Source organism: Gobius niger (genome assembly GCF_951799975.1).
Source record: "Gobius niger genome assembly, chromosome: 3".
NCBI classification, from domain to species: domain Eukaryota; kingdom Metazoa; phylum Chordata; class Actinopteri; order Gobiiformes; family Gobiidae; genus Gobius; species Gobius niger.
In genome coordinates, this window is record NC_136854.1 from 42,920,926 (window position 1) to 42,938,782 (window position 17,857).

A 17,857-nucleotide genomic window follows, 5' to 3' on the forward strand; every position below is an offset into this window, starting at 1 on the left:
CCATGTTAGGAATTTGTCTCATACTGGTGTAAATGAAAGCTCGGAGGCGTCTCCAGGAGGTGGGGGCGTTCCTAGGAGGACTCAGGCAAACCTATCCCTAAAATGGCCGCCATCAGAGTTTTTACAGATGACTCAGAAATACGTGAATGTGCCAAGGCAACACTTCAGCCATGTTTTTAATGAGGGAGTGACAGAATAACATGATGGAAAGCTTGAAAAAGTCGATTTTGCATAATACCCCCCCTTTAAATTCTGCTGACTTTAGTCACATCTCCATGGAGATGAGCTCGAGACGTCCCCACTCCCGGTAAAGCTACGCCGCTCACAGCAAAAGCACATATTTATGAGGCATGTTTCAGTGATGAAAATATATTAATGCTCATATTTCAATGTTATTTATTGGGTATGATTCTACGCAGTGTGGCTTTAATGAATGCAGACCTTTTTAGATGATGCTTTAGATACAAATTGCCGTATAAAAGTGTCCTCTGAGCTAAATACTAACTCTTTTTGTGGGTCGGATACACGTCCAGTGGCCACTAAACTTCATGTTAGAATATGCTGAGGATAAAGAAGCCGCTGAAATTATATAAATGCCATGAAAGTGCAAATACATTTAAATAAGTGTTGGGAAAAATAATTTCAAATTTGCATCTTCAAAAGCACAGAAAATGCGCCTGAATTCCCCCGCTGTACGGCAACACGACGGGGACAAACCTTCGTTGTGAGTCAGTGGCATTTGACAGAACATCTTCACAGCGCCCCCTACTGTTCTGGAGTGTGCACCATTAACGACTTTTTACTTTGGAGCCTTTATAGAAATGAAGTGGAGCAGAAAGTAGGATATTTATCTTTCAAATGGAGTAAAAGTAGAAAGTTCCCAACAAGAAAACTACTTCAAGTGAAGAACAGATCCTTAAAAACTCTAGATCAGGGATTATTTGGGATTAGACCCGGACTCTCCCTCAGGATTAAATCACAAATACTGGACCAAACAAACGTATTTACATGGTGTGAGTGGGAGAAATGCAAATGTACTAATGAGGAGCGGGTGTAAATATAGAGGGAATCCGTGAAGCCTATTGTTGGTGCCAATCTTTAGCCGCTAACGCCTCTGATGAAGGAGTGTGAACAGGATAATTCTATCAGCGCAGCAGAGGCGCCATCAGGACATTCGGGCGGGAGATTTCCAGATTTATCAGACTTGGTCGGTGTTAGGGATCACCAGCCACCAGGTCGGAAGCTCCAATACACACTAATGGAATCACGGAGAAGAAGCTAGCAGGCTAACGGGCAAAGCTAACTGCGGGCTAGCACCACTTAAACAGTATTTACAGCAAAGTTTAAGTGAAAAAAATGATCTTCATTCTGTAATTGGACGCACAATATCCCACTGTCCCTTTGTCTTTTCTGTCAGTGTAGTATTTACAATTAATGAGTAAAAAACGCAACATGCTACGACACCTGCAGTGGCGCTTATGGCCTCTAGGGGAGTTACTTAGTTCTGCTTTAAGCGTCCCACATGACAAAAATGTGACAAAAAATGACCAAAAAATGACCAAAAAAAATGACAAAAATGTTATTAAAAAAAAGGCAATAATTACAAAAATTTTTACAAAACTGACAAAAAAATGACCAAAACCCTGGATTTGTGTCTGCGGCACATTAAAGTGGTATTCAATTGATTTGTTCATTTTAAACATGTACAATAGGTTAATCCTCCAGGTGTTTCTGTCCCTGAACACTGGCGTTTGAGAATCAATTTCCCTACGAGTATTAACCCCTTAACTCCCACCTGAACCGAGCACATTTTCTCCAGTTTGGCTTTACCCCAATTCAAAAGCTTCTGGAAAAAAGCTGTGAAAATAGCAACAAAACTGAGACGAAAACAATGACGAAATGTGACAAAAAAGCGAGAAAACTTTGACAAAAAAGTGACGAAAAATGACAAAAATGTGACAAAAAAAAATGACAAAAAGTGACAAAAAAATAACCAAAAAATGACAGAAAAAAAAGGGAAAAAAATACAAAAAATGTGACAAAAATGTGACGAAAAAATGACAAAATAAATAACATAAAAAAAGAAAGAAAATTACAAAAAATGCGACAGAAAATTTGACAAAAAGTGACAAAAAATGACAAAAAAGTGACGAAAAAATGACAAAAATGTTTTTTAAAAAAAGACAAAAATGACCACACAAAAAAAGACTAAAAAATGACAACAAGTGACAAAAATGTGACAAAAAAATGACAAAGTTACAAAAATGAGTTGAATACCCCACCACCCAAAAAAGCAAAAAATCTGATGACGTGAGGAAAAAGATCCATTTAGATGAGTTTTGTAGATCTTTCAAATGAGGTGTTACACTGGCCTACAGGATTTGGGTGAAGCTGAACTGGAGAAAATGCTCTCGGTTCAGGCGGGAGTTAAGACGTTAAGATATTCACTTTTTGCTGGCGACATGAAGGGGAAACAGTCGTGGTCTTTATGGAGGAGGTTGGTTCGAAGGATGAGAAGTTGAGCAGAAGGGAGCGGCTGAGTGTGGCTGTAACAAGAGTGACAAGTATTATTAATTAATATGAAGTAAAGGTTAAGGAAGACTTGTTTTGTCCCCAGTATTTGAGCCGTCCTTCAAATCTGCTGAGGTGTAGCTGCTCCCGAGTGCCCGTCTCCAGATCTTACACCAGGTTTGGTCAGGAGTTCGAAGATAGGATAACCCTTGCATTCCCGTTCTGTTGGGTTTGCTCATTACAGATCCAGGTTTTGGAGACTGTATCACGTCCACACTGACGCCTCACAAACGAGGAGCGCAAAGTGCAATGCGTACGATTGTATTTCTGTAAAATGGCAGCAATTGTCGGTTTTTAGCCTATTTGTCTTTTTTCTGTCTCCACATGTTCACGTCTCAACTCTGTCTCGCTATGAACTCCGACTGAGACGAGCTTCTGATGAACTCACGGGAACAATCGGGATGTGCTGAGGGTCTGTGAGAGCTAGAAACACATTTAGGAAACTAAATCAGACTGTGCAGCTTTAACCCCTTAACTCCCGCCTGAACCGAGCACATTTTCTCCAGTTTGGCTTTACCCCAATCCAAAAGCTTCTGGAAAAAAAGGTGTGAAAATAGCAAAAAAACTGAGACGAAAACAATGAGGTGAAGATGGGACAAAAAAGTGAGAAAACTTTGACAAAAAAAAGACAAAAAATGACAAAAACATGACATAAAAAAAAAGTACAAAAAAGACAAAAATGACAAAAAAAAAGACAAAAAAATGACAAAAAAATGACAAAAAGTGACACAAATGTGACGAAAAAATGACAAAAAAAGACAAAAATTACAAAAAAAATGACCCAAAAAATGTGACAAGAATTGTGAAAAAAATGACAAAAAAATGACACAAAAATGACACAAAAATGACACAAAAATGACAAAATCATGACATAAAAAAAATGTAAAAAATGACAAAAAAAATGACAAAAAAAATGACAAAAAAATGACAAAAAGTGACACAAATGTGACGAAAAAATGTGACAAATAAAGACAAAAATTACCAAAAAATGACAAAAAATGTGACAAGAATTGTGACAAAAAAATACAAAAAAAATGACAAAAAAATGACAAAAAATGACAAGAAAATGACAAAAATGACAAAAGAGTGAGTGCCCGCCTCCAGATCTTACACCAGGTTTGGTCAGGAGTTCGAAGATGGGAAAACCCTTGCATTCCCGTTCTGTTGGGTTTGCTCATTACAGATCCAGGTTTTGGAGACTGTATCACGTCCACACTGACGCCTCACAAACGAGGAGCGCGAAGTGCAATGCGTACGATTGTATTTCTGTAAAATGGCAGCAGTTGTCGGTGCCAAACTTCACTTTGTTGAGTGACTCCAGAAGGTGTGAATGAGCGATAATTCCGTCGGTCTCAGAAGAAATGTGGAAATACACTTTTATATTTATTATATATTTAAGGGTCTGAAGTAGGGCTGCACAATATATCGCGAAAAATATCGTATCGCGATATTAGCTGATGCAATATCCGTATCGCGAGAAGCCACAATATATCGCAACAAGATCCACCCAATTTTTTTGCAAACTCAAACTCATGCATTGAAGTCATGTGTAAAAGTTCAGTTTTAGTTTAACATTTACTAGCTTTGTTAACCCCTTAACTCCCACCTGAACCGAGCACATTTTCTCCAGTTTGGCTTTACCCCAATCCAAAAGCTTCTGGAAAAAAGCTGTGAAAATAGCGACAGAACTGAGACGAAAACAATGATGGAAATGTGACAGGATATGACAAAAAAAAATACAAAAATGTGACAAAAATGTGACAAAAACATGACAAAAAATTGCTAATAAATTGACAAAAAAATAACAAAAAATTGACCAAAAAAAAAAGACAAAAAGGTGAGAAAAAATGACAAAAAAATGACAAAAAAGTTACAAAAATGAGTTGAATACCCAGCAAAAAATGATGGAAAAAAATCTGAACGTGAGGAAAAAGATCCTCTCGGTTCAGGCGGGAGTTAAGAAGTTAAATTCTACCCTTGTTTTGGTCCTGATTGGGTGTTTTTTAAGTCTTCTTTTGACACGATGTGCTGAAAAAAATGGAACATATCGCGTTTGGTGAAATATCGCAATAATATCGTGAGCGCGATATTGCATAGCCATATCGCATATCGCAAGTCACTTCAATATCGTGCAGCCCTAGTCTGAAGTCTTGCTTTCTTTCTCATTGAAGTTATTGGAGCAGGTATTGATGAGCCTGAGCAGGTATTGATGAGTCTGAGCAGGTATTGATGAGTCTGAGCAGGTATTGATGAGTCTGAGCAGGTATTGATGAGTCTGAGCTGGTATTGATGAGCCTGAGCTGGTATTGATGAGTCTGAGCAGGTATTGATGAGTCTGAGCAGGTATTGATGAGCCTGAGCTGGTATTGATGAGCCTGAGCTGGTATTGATGAGTCTGAGCAGGTATTGATGAGCCTGAGCTGGTATTGATGAGCCTGAGCTGGTATTGATGAGTCTGAGCAGGTATTGATGAGCCTGAGCTGGTATTGATGAGCCTGAGCTGGTATTGATGAGTCTGAGCAGGTATTGATGAGTCTGAGCAGGTATTGATGAGTCTGAGCAGGTATTGATGAGCCTGAGCTGGTATTGATGAGCCTGAGCTGGTATTGATGAGTCTGAGCAGGTATTGATGAGTCTGAGCAGGTATTGATGAGTCTGAGCAGGTATTGATGAGCCTGAGCTGGTATTGATGAGTCTGAGCAGGTATTGATGAGTCTGAGCAGGTATTGATGAGTCTGAGCAGGTATTGATGAGTCTGAGCAGGTATTGATGAGTCTGAGCAGGTATTGATGAGTCTGAGCAGGTATTGATGAGTCTGAGCAGGTATTGATGAGTCTGAGCAGGTATTGATGAGTCTGAGCAGGTATTGATGAGTCTGAGCAGGTATTGATGAGTCTGAGCAGGTATTGATGAGTCTGAGCAGTTATTGATGAGTCTGAGCAGGTATTGATGAGTCTGAGCAGGTATTGATGAGTCTGAGCAGGTATTGATGAGCCTGAGCAGGTATTGATGAGCCTGAGCAGGTATTGATGAGTCTGAGCAGGTATTGATGAGTCTGAGCAGGTATTGATGAGTCTGAGCAGGTATTGATGAGTCTGAGCCGTTATTGATGAGTCTGAGCAGTTATTGATGAGTCTGAGCAGGTATTGATGAGCCTGAGCAGGTATTGATGAGTCTGAGCAGTTATTGTTCTCTTTTTCAGCCGGACGAGCTGACAAATGTCCTGGAGATCTGCAACATCGTCTTCACCAGCATGTTCTCCCTGGAGATGATCCTCAAACTCACCGCCTTCGGATCCTTCAGTTACCTGAGGAACCCCTACAACGTGTTCGACGGCATTATCGTCATCATCAGGTAACGCCCGCTACGCTCAAATATGGAAATAAGTCAGGATTAAACAACGAGGAGCCGCATTAGACGGTTCTAACGCGGCTCCTCGTTGTTTAATCCGCTTATACCAGGGTCCCACAAACGTAACATTTATAATAAATGTTTGTTTCAGTGACTAAACTCACTAAATCTGCCAGACTACGGGACTATTTTGTGTGGGTTATTAGCCGGTCACTGAAGGCTGGTCTCAGAGCGAGTCATTCTCCGCAGCTATTACGAGGATCTCAGTCAGGCTCAACGACACAACATCAGCACAGAATCACAACACAACAGGACTAACCCGGAAACACTTTTCCCTGGAAGGAAACACCGATATGCGGCACTCGTGGGCAGGAGTTATTTACCTTTTACGCTGTTTAACCTGAAGCTAGCTAGCTAGCTCAACCAGCTCAACTGTTTATGGAAACAGCTGCGGTGGAGTCGCTCACACCTGGGCCCCCCCAACTGAAACTTTTATGTTTGACTTTACTAATCCAGACAAAGATGCTTCAATGCAGGATCATTTTATGTACGCCTGAAAATGATGAATAGCCTTAACCGTTTTCAATAGAAATGTAAAGCTCATATGTTATTAACAGTAGCTAACCTAGCTGCTCACTCTCCTCTACAAACATTTAGCAAACACTAAATCCATCTCATACGTTCCTGTCAGTCACTAATTACGCCTTTATCTGATTCATTTGTGTCATGCGTTGCTATGGCGACGCCACAGCGGAGTGATATCCCAGTGATTTAACTACCGGACTACGTGTGCGGTTACACCAAAATAATGCACCAGCCAATCAGAATCCAGTATTCACCCAGACCGTGGTGTAAAAATAAATAAAAGTCTGTTTGGCTGCATTAAGGCGAGACATGGCATTGATCTTTCATGCAGGCATCAGTGTTGACAGTTTTACTAAGTTTTCTCCCTTAGCATCTTTTCATGTCAGAGCGTAAAGAGATGAAACTTAACTTTTACAATGCTTATTTTATGATGTTTATCTCGTGTGCATTTAAACAGCCTGGTCTCGGATTTAAGACTTTAAAGGGACTAGATGCAAGTTGGCTATTTTATACTCACTACTGCCACCTCAGGTCATATGTGTAACTGCAGCTTCTATATTAAGCTTGTGCATGACGGCACTTTGGACCCGAAGTAACACCTTTCTGAGTGAGAGGCAGTTGTGGTGAACAGGTCTGAGCTCATTCTACACCTCAGAACATTTTTAAACTCTATATAGTCCCTTGAACAGGATGTTTCTCAGTCGTCCTTGGACCGATTTTAACCATTTAAAAACTCATAAAAATGTTGAAATCTCAACGGTTTCGATCTGTCCATGTGAAGCGGCTCTGCTTTGTCAAACGCTCCAGAGAGCGAGAGAGAAGTGTCGGCTTTACAGCTGTTCTCTACGCAACACCTCAACCCTCAGACTAAAAAAAGAAAAGAAAATATTATTTTCATATTATACAGGAAATGTCCAGATCCTGAGTTTTTGATTGTCATCTATTTCACTTCTGTTCATCACAGAGCCATCACATACGGTGTATTCGAGTGTCATAATGAAACCCCCGCCCTCCGCAAAAACATGTTTTTTCTGTTTTTGGCACTCAACGTGTTTTAACCTGGCTCGATCCAATATTAAGATATTCTTGCGTAAAGCAGTACAAACTAACGTGTTTACCTTAATAAATCCTCCCCGTCGTCCCTCTGGGGGTAACACAAGTGTTTATGGGATGATTGGAGGGTCTTTCATCGCCCCCTGGTGTCTCTGTCCAGAAAACCACAATTGCAACTTGACTGCCACCAGACCGGAGCCACCAATACACACTAATACAATCACGAAGAAGAAGCTAACAGGCTAACTGGCAAAGCTAACTGCGGGCTAGCATCACTTAAACAGTATTTACAGCCAAGTTTGAGTGAAAAAAATTACAATATCCCTCTGTCCCGTCGCCTTTCCTGTCAGCGTAGTATTTACTCTCCAAGACAATTAATAAATTAAAAAATCGCAACACGCTACGACACCTGCAGTTGCGCTTATGGCCTCTAGGGGCATGAGTTACTTAGTACTGCTTTAAAATATGAGCAATTTTGTCAATTTTTGCGCATATTTATTTATTTATTTGACCGTTATTTAACCAGGAAAGTCCCACTGAGATTAATAATCTCTTTTCAGGGGCATAAAAAGCCCACGAAAACATAAAATGCCACAAAACTCGCACTGCATCTTTTTTCTTTAACAGTAACCTACAGCGAAAGGTCCAGATTTTCCCGTCGTCACCTGCAGCGTGTGGCGTTTGAAGCCCAATAACCAGCCTCTGTTCCACCTGAGGCAGCGACGCACAGACCCTCTCAGATCCTACGCTCTGGATCTCCAAACTTCCACATCCTCCTCTCAAATACGAAACGCAAACACTAAACGGAGACTCGTCCATTTGATCCGCCGCGTTCCCCCTTTCATTCATTGTGTCGGCCGCGTTTCGAGCTCAAACGAAACGCCGTTCAAAGCGCGGCGGACGACACGGAGGCCCGCCGCGTGTGCCTGTGATGTGCTTTTCATTTGCCGAATGCCCCCGGTCTTTCAAACTGGAGTGGGTTTGAGAGGAAGAGGGGGTTTCATGCGGCGACCTTTTGATGGCCGCCTCCATTAGCGGGACAATGGGTCTGAGCGGAGCGCTGTGTGTGTTCCGTGATGGCACCAGTCTCTTCAAAAGCCTGGGGTCGCACTTTTTAATTGATGCTCTTCAGATTCTCGTTTGTTTCATTCATGCACAAAGCCTTGAGCTGAACGAGGACGTGTTGCCGTTGTGTTGGTGTTTGTGAGCTGATTTAGGACAATCCTGATGAGCTGAATCCAAACATCACGTTGGTCTTGCTCGGGTTGTTTAAAGGGTTTAGTCTTTATAATGTCTTCTGTCCCGGTGCCCTTCGACTCAGACTGGGGCTGGTTGGAACGCCATTTGCATTTGTGCAGATGCTTTGCCACAAAGCACAAATGATTACAAATAGGGCCTATACCACAGGCTTATCAGGAGGAAACTGCATTCATTCTCTGTGTTGAAACATCCTCCTGCACACTAAAGGCCTCTTCATCCTCCAAAAGACACGAGAACTTTGTTCTTGTTCTTGAGGCAAAAAGAACGAGAACAAAGTTCTTCTGGGCTCTGACATTTCATACTCCACAAGACGTGTTTCTGCCGAACAGCCACGCCCCCTTTTCCCGCAGCCAAAACAAACAAGGAATGACCGAAATAAAACGAGCCATTTGAGTTCAAACTATTATAAAATGTATCAGTCACGATATTGCAAACATTTTGAAGATCGACTTCATGTTTAGCCACGTCTCCCACTGGTTTATTACGTTATTAGAAAACGTTAGCGTTAACGTTAAAGTTTACCTCCGTGTCACTCCGTAAAATCATGTTGTTTGACGTCTGTGTAGCTCAGTACGGGTTTTGTCCATCCAAGAACCTTCACTTTCTCGGTGTTTGATGAAGGTCTGAGGTGTAGAAGCCTGGTGTCCCTCTGACCACGAGCCTGAACCACTTTTTTCTTCTATCGCTCGCCTCTTTCACCAGACTCTTCTGTTTCCTCTTCGTCCTTGTGTTTCTCTCCAGGACTTTGTTGCCGTTTGCGTGTCCGTGTCCTTCAGCGAAGTATTTCACTGCCGCGTTGCCACGTTGTCTCCGTTTTCCTGCACCGGTGTTAGGAAGTAAATATTGGATTCTCGCTTCCCGCTTCCACAGAAATAACCCCGCCCACTAAAAATCCAGCCAATCACAGTCAGAGTTCTTGCAGCCTTGCCGAACAAAGTTCTGCTGAGCTGATGCGTCAGCAAGAGCTGCCGAACAGGAGCTGCGAGAACAAAATGACGTCATTTTGTTCTCGCAGCTCTGGGTGCGAGAACAAAGTTCTTGCGTCTTGTGGAGTATGAATAGGCCTTAACTTCCCAGGGCGTTTATTTCGTAAGAGATGCTCAAAGCTCGGTGTGATGTTTCCCTCAGTAACGCTCCTCCTCCTCCTCAGCGTGTGCGAGATCGTGGGCCAGTCGGACGGCGGCCTGTCGGTGCTCAGGACCTTCCGTCTGCTGCGGGTGCTGAAGCTGGTGCGCTTCATGCCGGCGCTGAGGAGGCAGCTCGTTGTCCTCATGAAGACCATGGACAACGTGGCCACCTTCTGCATGCTCCTCATGCTCTTCATCTTCATCTTCAGGTCAGTCGTGGGTTTCACCGTCGCCTCACAACAAGAAGGTTGAAGGAACACCGTGTTTGCATACTGATATGTTCTTACCTGAGCTCCTATAAGAAGAAAATGAGGGTGTAAACGCAACAAAAAAGCGACGAAAATGACAAAAAGTCAACAAAAAAGTGACAAAAGAGCAACAAAAAGTGACCAAAAAAAAGCAAAAAAATGACAAAAATCCAGCAAAAAAACAAACAAAAAATTACAAAAATCCAGCAAAAAAAAAGGAAAAACATGACAATAATCCAGCAAAAAAAGCAAAACAAAAAAAATGACAAAAATCCAGCAAAACATGACAAAAATCCAGCAAGAAAAACCAAAAAAATGACAAAAAAACCCCCAAAAAATGACAAAAATCCAACAAAAAAAGGAAAAAAATGACAAAATCCAGCAGAAAAAAGGAAAAAAATGACAAAAATCCAGCAAAAAAACGTCAAAAAAATAAAAAAAAATGACAAAAATCCAGAAAAAAAAAGGGAAAAAATGACAAAAATCCAACAAAAAAAAGGGAAAAAATGACAAAAATCCAACAAAAAAAGGGAAAAAATGACAAAATCCAGCAAAAAAAAGTAAAAAAATGACAAAATCCAGCAAAAAAAATGACAAAAATGACAAAAATCCAGTAAAACATGACAAAAATCCAGCAAGAAAAAGCAAAAAAATGACAAAAAAAACCCCCAAAAAATGACAAAAATCCAACAAAAAAAGGAAAAAAATGACAAAATCCAGCAGAAAAAAGGAAAAAAAATAAAAAAAATGACAAAAATCCAGAAAAAAAGCAAAAAAATGATTAAAAAAATGACAAAAATCCAACAAAAAAAAGGGAAAAAATGACAAAAATCCAACAAAAAAAGGGAAAAAATGACAAAAATCCAACAAAAAAAGGAAAAAATTACAAAAATCCAACAAAAAAAAGGGAAAAAATGACAAAAATCCAACAAAAAAAGGGAAAAAATGACAAAAATCCAACAAAAAAAGGAAAAAAATGACAAAATCCAGCAAAAAAAAGGAAAAAAATGACAAAAATCCAGTAAAACATGACAAAAATCCAGCAAGAAAAAGCAAAAAAATGACAAAAAAAACCCAAAAAAATGACAAAAATCCAACAAAAAAAGGAAAAAAATGACAAAATCCAGCAAAAAAAGCAAAACAAAAAAAATGACAAAAATCCAGCAAAACATGACAAAAATCCAGCAAGAAAAACCAAAAAAATGACAAAAAAAACCCCAAAAAATGACAAAAATCCAACAAAAAAAGGAAAAAAATGACAAAATCCAGCAGAAAAAAGGAAAAAAATGACAAAAATCCAGCAAAAAAACGTCAAAAAAATAAAAAAAAATGACAAAAATCCAGAAAAAAAAGGGAAAAAATGACAAAAATCCAACAAAAAAAAGGGAAAAAATGACAAAAATCCAACAAAAAAAGGGAAAAAATGACAAAATCCAGCAAAAAAAAGTAAAAAAATGACAAAATCCAGCAAAAAAAATGACAAAAATGACAAAAATCCAGTAAAACATGACAAAAATCCAGCAAGAAAAAGCAAAAAAATGACAAAAAAACCCCAAAAAAATGACAAAAATCCAACAAAAAAAGGAAAAAAATGACAAAATCCAGCAGAAAAAAGGAAAAAAAATAAAAAAATGACAAAAATCCAGAAAAAAAAGCAAAAAAATGATTAAAAAAATGACAAAAATCCAACAAAAAAAAGGGAAAAAATGACAAAAATCCAACAAAAAAAGGGAAAAAATGACAAAAATCCAACAAAAAAAGGAAAAAATTACAAAAATCCAACAAAAAAAAGGGAAAAAATGACAAAAATCCAACAAAAAAAGGGAAAAAATGACAAAAATCCAACAAAAAAAGGAAAAAAATGACAAAATCCAGCAAAAAAAAGGAAAAAAATGACAAAAATCCAACAAAAAAAAGGAAAAAAATGACAAAAATCCAGCAAAAAATAAATAAAAATGAAAAAAATCCAGCAAAAAAAAAAAAAAGACAAAAAATGACAAAAATCCAGCAAAAAAATGACAAAAAATGACAAAAATCCAGCAAAAAAATAATTAAAAAAGGACATAAATCCAGCAAAAAAAGCAAAAAAAAGACGAAAATCCAGCAAAAAAAAAAGACAAAAAATGAAAAAAATCCAGCATAAAAAAAGACAAAAAATGACTAAAATCCAGCATAAAAAAAGACAAAAAATGCATCCATGTGGATTTTCTAAGCGGATAAAAAAGAGGAACTATATTGTGAGGCGTAATGACACTTTAACATCCATGCAGTAAAGTGAAGATATTCCTGCGCGGACGTCGAAGTTCATCATCCGTAAACTTATGGTGTGGCTGAAGCAAAGACTCTTTGTTTCGTTTAATGGCCTTAATCTGCTGCTCGTCTTCATCACAAAAACATGCGAGCACTTAGTCACATCTTGTTCTGGCATTGATTACACCCTTATTTACCTGGATGTGAGTCATTATTCTCCTCTCAGCTCTCCTGAACAGACCTACTTTCTTTCACTCCACAGTAATTGTAGTTCTAGTGGTAGTAGATGACGGCTCATTCTATGATGGGAAAATTCCTCTCCTGGAAGACGACAAACATAGTAGCCTATACTTATTTCTTCTAACACTGGGCTACATGTTTCTCTTCACATGTACAAGCTGCCAAATAACACATTCAGTGGCGTTTTGGCTCAGAGAGGCGCAGAAACAGGAGGAAAAACGGAAGGTTTTTTCATAATGTCCATGTGATTTCTGCTGCAGCTTTTTTTTAAACACTGAAAGATCCTTAACCCCTTAACCCCCACCTGAACCGAGCACATTTTCTCCAGTTTGGCTTTACCCCAGTCCAAAAGCTTCTGGAGAAAAGGTGTGAAAATAGCAACAAAACTGAGACGAAAAAAATGATGGAAATGTGACAAAAAAGTGAGAAAACATTGACAAAAAAGTGGCAAAAATGTCACAAAAATGTCAAAAAGAAATTGATACAAAATTGACAAAAAAATTACAGAAATTTGATAAAAATGTGACACAAAAATGTGACCAAAAAATGTAAAAAATGTGATAAAAATTTGAAGAAAAAATAACAAAAATGTGACAAAAATGTAATAAAAAGTGACAAAAAAATTACAAAAATGTGACAATAAAATGACAAAAAATTGATAAAAATTGACGAAAAATGGGCAAAAAGATGTCAAAAATTGGATAAAAAATTGGACAAAAAATGACAAAAATGTGACAAAAAATGTAAAAAAAAATGATAAAAATCGAAGAAAAAATGAACAAAAAAAATGACAAAAAATGTCAAAACTTTGATGCAAAATTGAAGAAAAAATAACACAAATGTGACAAAAATTTGATGAAAATTTGACAAAACAATTACAAAAATGTGACAATAAAATGACAAAAAATTGATGAAAATTGACGAAAAATGGACAAAAAAAAATCAAAAATTTTATAAAAAATGGGACAAAAAATATCAAAAATGTGACTAAAAATTTTGATAAAAATTTGATGCAAAATTGAAGAAAAAATAACAAAAATGTGACAAAATGTGACAATAAAATGACAAAAAAATGGGAAAAATTGACAAAAAAATGTCAAAAATTTGATAAAAAATCGACAAAAAAAATGACAAAAAAATTACAAAAATGTGATAAAAAATTACAAAAAATGACCAAAAAATGACTAAAAAAATGATTAAAAAAAGTTACAAAAATGAGTTGAATACCCACCAAAAAATGATGGGAAAAAAACCTGATGACTTGAGGAAAAAGATCCTCTCGGTTCAGGCGGGAGTTAAGAGGTTAAACACAGTTACGTGAGTAGTTACACAATCCAAGTATAGTTTCACAAAATTAAACATGTGGATTTTCCAAGCAGATAAAAAAGAGGAACTATATTGTGAGGCGTAATAACACTTTAACATCCATGCAGTAAAGTGAAGATATTCCTGCGCGGACGTCGAAGTTCATCATCCGTAAACTTATGGCTGAAGCAAAGACTCTTTGTTTCGTTTAACGGCCTAATCTGCTGCTCGTCTTCATCACAAAAACATGACATTTAGAAGGAAAAGGTAAATCACGTCGCGACAAAGCAGCGATTGGTAATGAGATAAAAACATCATGTTCGTCTCGTGTCATTGTGACATTTACAAAGAGTCCAATTAAAAACTTTCAGCGCCTTTCATGATTATAATGTTTGAGTTCAGAGAGTTTGCCGCTTTTATCCGGCGCAAAACAACATCATTTTTGTCCATTACGGCCAATTTATGTCCAGCACTTTCTACACGATTTTAGCATAATCTCAGTTTTGTCCATTTACTGATGATTTGCAATGCTCGCTGTTAGACGCTCGCATTGAGTCGGACGTCTAAACAATATGTAGATTTTGTCTGTTTAAGGTTAATGCATTCTTTTGTGGTGAAGATAATTGTCACTCTTCATATCGCAGCAAAAAGTACTGGCCAGTACTTCCTAAAACTTTAAAAATCCGTTTCTCAAGTGGCTTTGAAGGACGGGTCAAACGTAAACAGTAAGTTCCTTAAAGGGATGTTTCAGGATTTTTGACATAGGGCCTCATTTCCCAGTTATCCAGAGCTGATTTCTGTAGATATGTATTTTTTTTGTAATTCATGCAGTTCTTATATTTGAAGAGTTTCGTGGCGCTAGGCTAGTGCAAGGCTAGTGCATTTCTATGGTATCAGCTAGCCTGCATTAAAAACAGTGTGACCCGCTCCACAGAGCACCTGAGGCAAATCACTTATAACACCAGACTAACCATATAAATGTCTGTGTCGGACCTGCATCACATGAATGATCACATTTTGAGGGACTATTTTCTAGCAGATCACTCCGCCGCCGCGTAGCTTATACAACCACGAAGCTGATGCTGCTCAAATATAAGTTATTTTAACCCCTTAACTCCCACCTGAACCGAGCACATTTTCTCCAGTTTGGCTTTACCCCAGTCCAAAAGCTTCTGGAAAAAAGGTGTGAAAATAGCAACAAAACTGAGACGAAAACAATGATGGAAATGTGACAAAAAAGGGAGAAAACATTGACGAAAAATTGATGAAAAAGTGGCAAAAATGTCACAAGAAATTGAAAAAAATGTGATAAAAATGTGACAAAAAATGACAAAAATGTGACAAAAAAATGACAAAAAAAATGACAAAAATTTGACAAAAAAATGACAAAAAAAATGACAAAATGTGACAAAAAAATACAAAAAATGGATTTAAAAAATGACGAAAAAAAGGAAAAACATTTTGATACAAATTTAACAAAAAAATTACAAAAAATTGACAAAAGTTACAAAAATGAGTTGAACACCCAACAAAAAAATGATGGAAATAACGTGAGGAAAAAGATCCTCTCGGTTCAGGCGGGAGTTAAGAGGTTAAATGGCATTTGGTTTATAAACTATGGACTTTTTAGACATTTTAAGGTAAACACTCATCATAATGACTTACTAGATCACAATACGTATCGTGACACGTATCGGATCGAGACAAAAGCGGATCGTCCCAGCCCTATAAGATCTATTTACTCTTGAATTGTTTGCACATTTCCTGTCTAGTGTTTCTGAGAGCTGAACTTCTCCACTGTGAGATCAATAAAGTCTTATCTTATCTTAAATTAGCCCAAGGCCACAATCCGACGTGGCGTGTTTACATGCACCGTCCCGACCAAATAGAACAAATAAACTATAGCATGAGGTCAGACCTGTCGACGTCTGTGTAATGAAACACAACGTGATTTATTTGGCCAAAAAATGTGCTTAAGCCTTTCCTCTTCTCTGGGGAAATGACATGGAAACCGTTAAGTGTTAAAAGGAGAGGAAAACATTCATCTGTTGTTCAATCAGAGGTTTTTAACTATGAAAAATGTTCACAATCTACATTAAGTTCTTATATTTGAAGGCGGAGTGATCTGCTAGAAAATAGTCCCTCAAAATGCGATAACACAGACATTTATATGGTTAGTCTGGTGTTATAAGTGATTTGCCTCAGGTGCTCTGTGGAGCGGGTCACACTGTTTTTAATGCAGGCTAGCTGATACCATAGAAATGCACTAGCCTTGCACTAGCCTAGCGCCACGAAACTCTTCAAACATAAGAACTGCATGAATTACAAAAAATATCTCCATAAATCAGCAACACTCTGGATAACTAGGAAATAAGGCCCTATGTCAAACATCCTGAAACATCCCTTTAACCTTATAGGAGGACATTACAGTGACACGTATACACTGTAAGTATCTCCAAATGCAGACAGGATTTATTTAGATTTTTCTCTATTGCCGGACCGCGACCCAGAATGAGTTTGACACCCCTGCTGTAGACACTTTAACCTCTTAACTCCCGCCTGAACCGAGAGGATCTTTTTCCTCACGTCATCAGATTTTTTCCCCATCATTTTTTTGTTGGGTATTCAACTCATTTTTGTAACTTTTTTGTCATTTTTTGTCACATTTTTGTCACATTTTTGTCACATTTTGTCACATTTTTGTCACATTTTTGTCACATTTTTGTCTTTTTTTGTCACATTTTGTCACATTTTGTCACATTTTTATAATTTTTTGTCACATTTTGTCACATTTTTGTCCCATTTTGTCCCATTTTTGTCCCATTTTTGTCAGATTTTGTCAGATTTTTGTCATTTTTTGTCATTTTTTGTCCCATTTTTGTCATTTTTTGTCATTTTTTGTCAGATTTTGTCAGATTTTTGTCACATTTTGTCACATTTTTATCATTTTTTGTCACATTTTGTCACATTTTGTCACATTTTTGTCACATTTTTTCACATTTTTGTCATTTTTTTGTCACATTTTTGTCACATTTTTGTCACATTTTTATCACTTTTTTGTCACATTTTTGTCATTTTTTGTCACATTTTTTTCATTTTTTGTCACATTTTTATCACTTTTTTGTCACATTTTTGTAGTTTTTTTTGTCACATTTTATCACATTTTTGTCATTTTTTCATCAATTTTTGTGACATTTTTGTCATTGTTTTCATCTCAGTTCTGTCGCCATTTTCACACCTTTTTTCCAGAAGCTTTTGGACTGGGGTAAAGCCAAACTGGAGAAAATGTGCTCGGTTCAGGTGGGAGTTAAGGGGTTAAAGCATGTTGTGCACATTTATTTGATATTGCACAGTATGTAATTGTCATCTATTGAATGGCCCCAGGAAGACTTGCTGCCATTAAACGGGCAGCTAATGTAATGGGGCTCCTAAAACAAAACAAAAAACAATGTTCAGGAGGCATCCATTTATCAAAGTTCTGAAGTCAGATAGTAGCATTTCCCCCTCACTTTTTTATTACTGAAGTTAAACCACTAACTCAAGAGGGTTAAAAGATGAACCCGGAGTTCTGTGCAAAGGTCTGTTCTCATTACTGCTTTTAAGACCATTTAAACACATTCGACCTTTGTGGTTTTTCAGAGTCTGGGTGAAAAGCGCCGCGTTCCCCCCGCCCTTCTGTCTGTTTTTGAGCATTTCCAAAGCCTGGTCCACCTGCTGTCGCTGCCACGGACGCCCCGGGTCAAACTGTTAGCACTCGGCCTCAGAGCCTTCGGCAAATAATGAGACGAACTCGCAGAAATCAGGTCAAAGCTCGCTAATAAGAAGCCGCCGCGCCGAGCTCAAAAACACGTCTGAGGGGAGAAGGTT

The 17,857-nt window shown here is 38.0% G+C and overlaps 1 protein-coding gene across 1 annotated transcript in view; it reads left to right on the forward strand.

The window, feature by feature from the left end:
- Positions 1 to 17,857, forward strand: part of LOC306961110 (voltage-dependent T-type calcium channel subunit alpha-1I-like) — a gene marked incomplete at its 3' end in the record, with an annotated part of 413,594 nt that overhangs the window by 167,230 nt on the left and 228,507 nt on the right. Inside the window, exons 9-10 of the mRNA XM_079553726.1 lie at positions 5,774 to 5,925; positions 9,971 to 10,156. Coding sequence (XP_079409852.1) covers positions 5,774 to 5,925; positions 9,971 to 10,156 — 338 coding nt within the window. The remainder of the gene's footprint in view (positions 1 to 5,773; positions 5,926 to 9,970; positions 10,157 to 17,857) is intronic.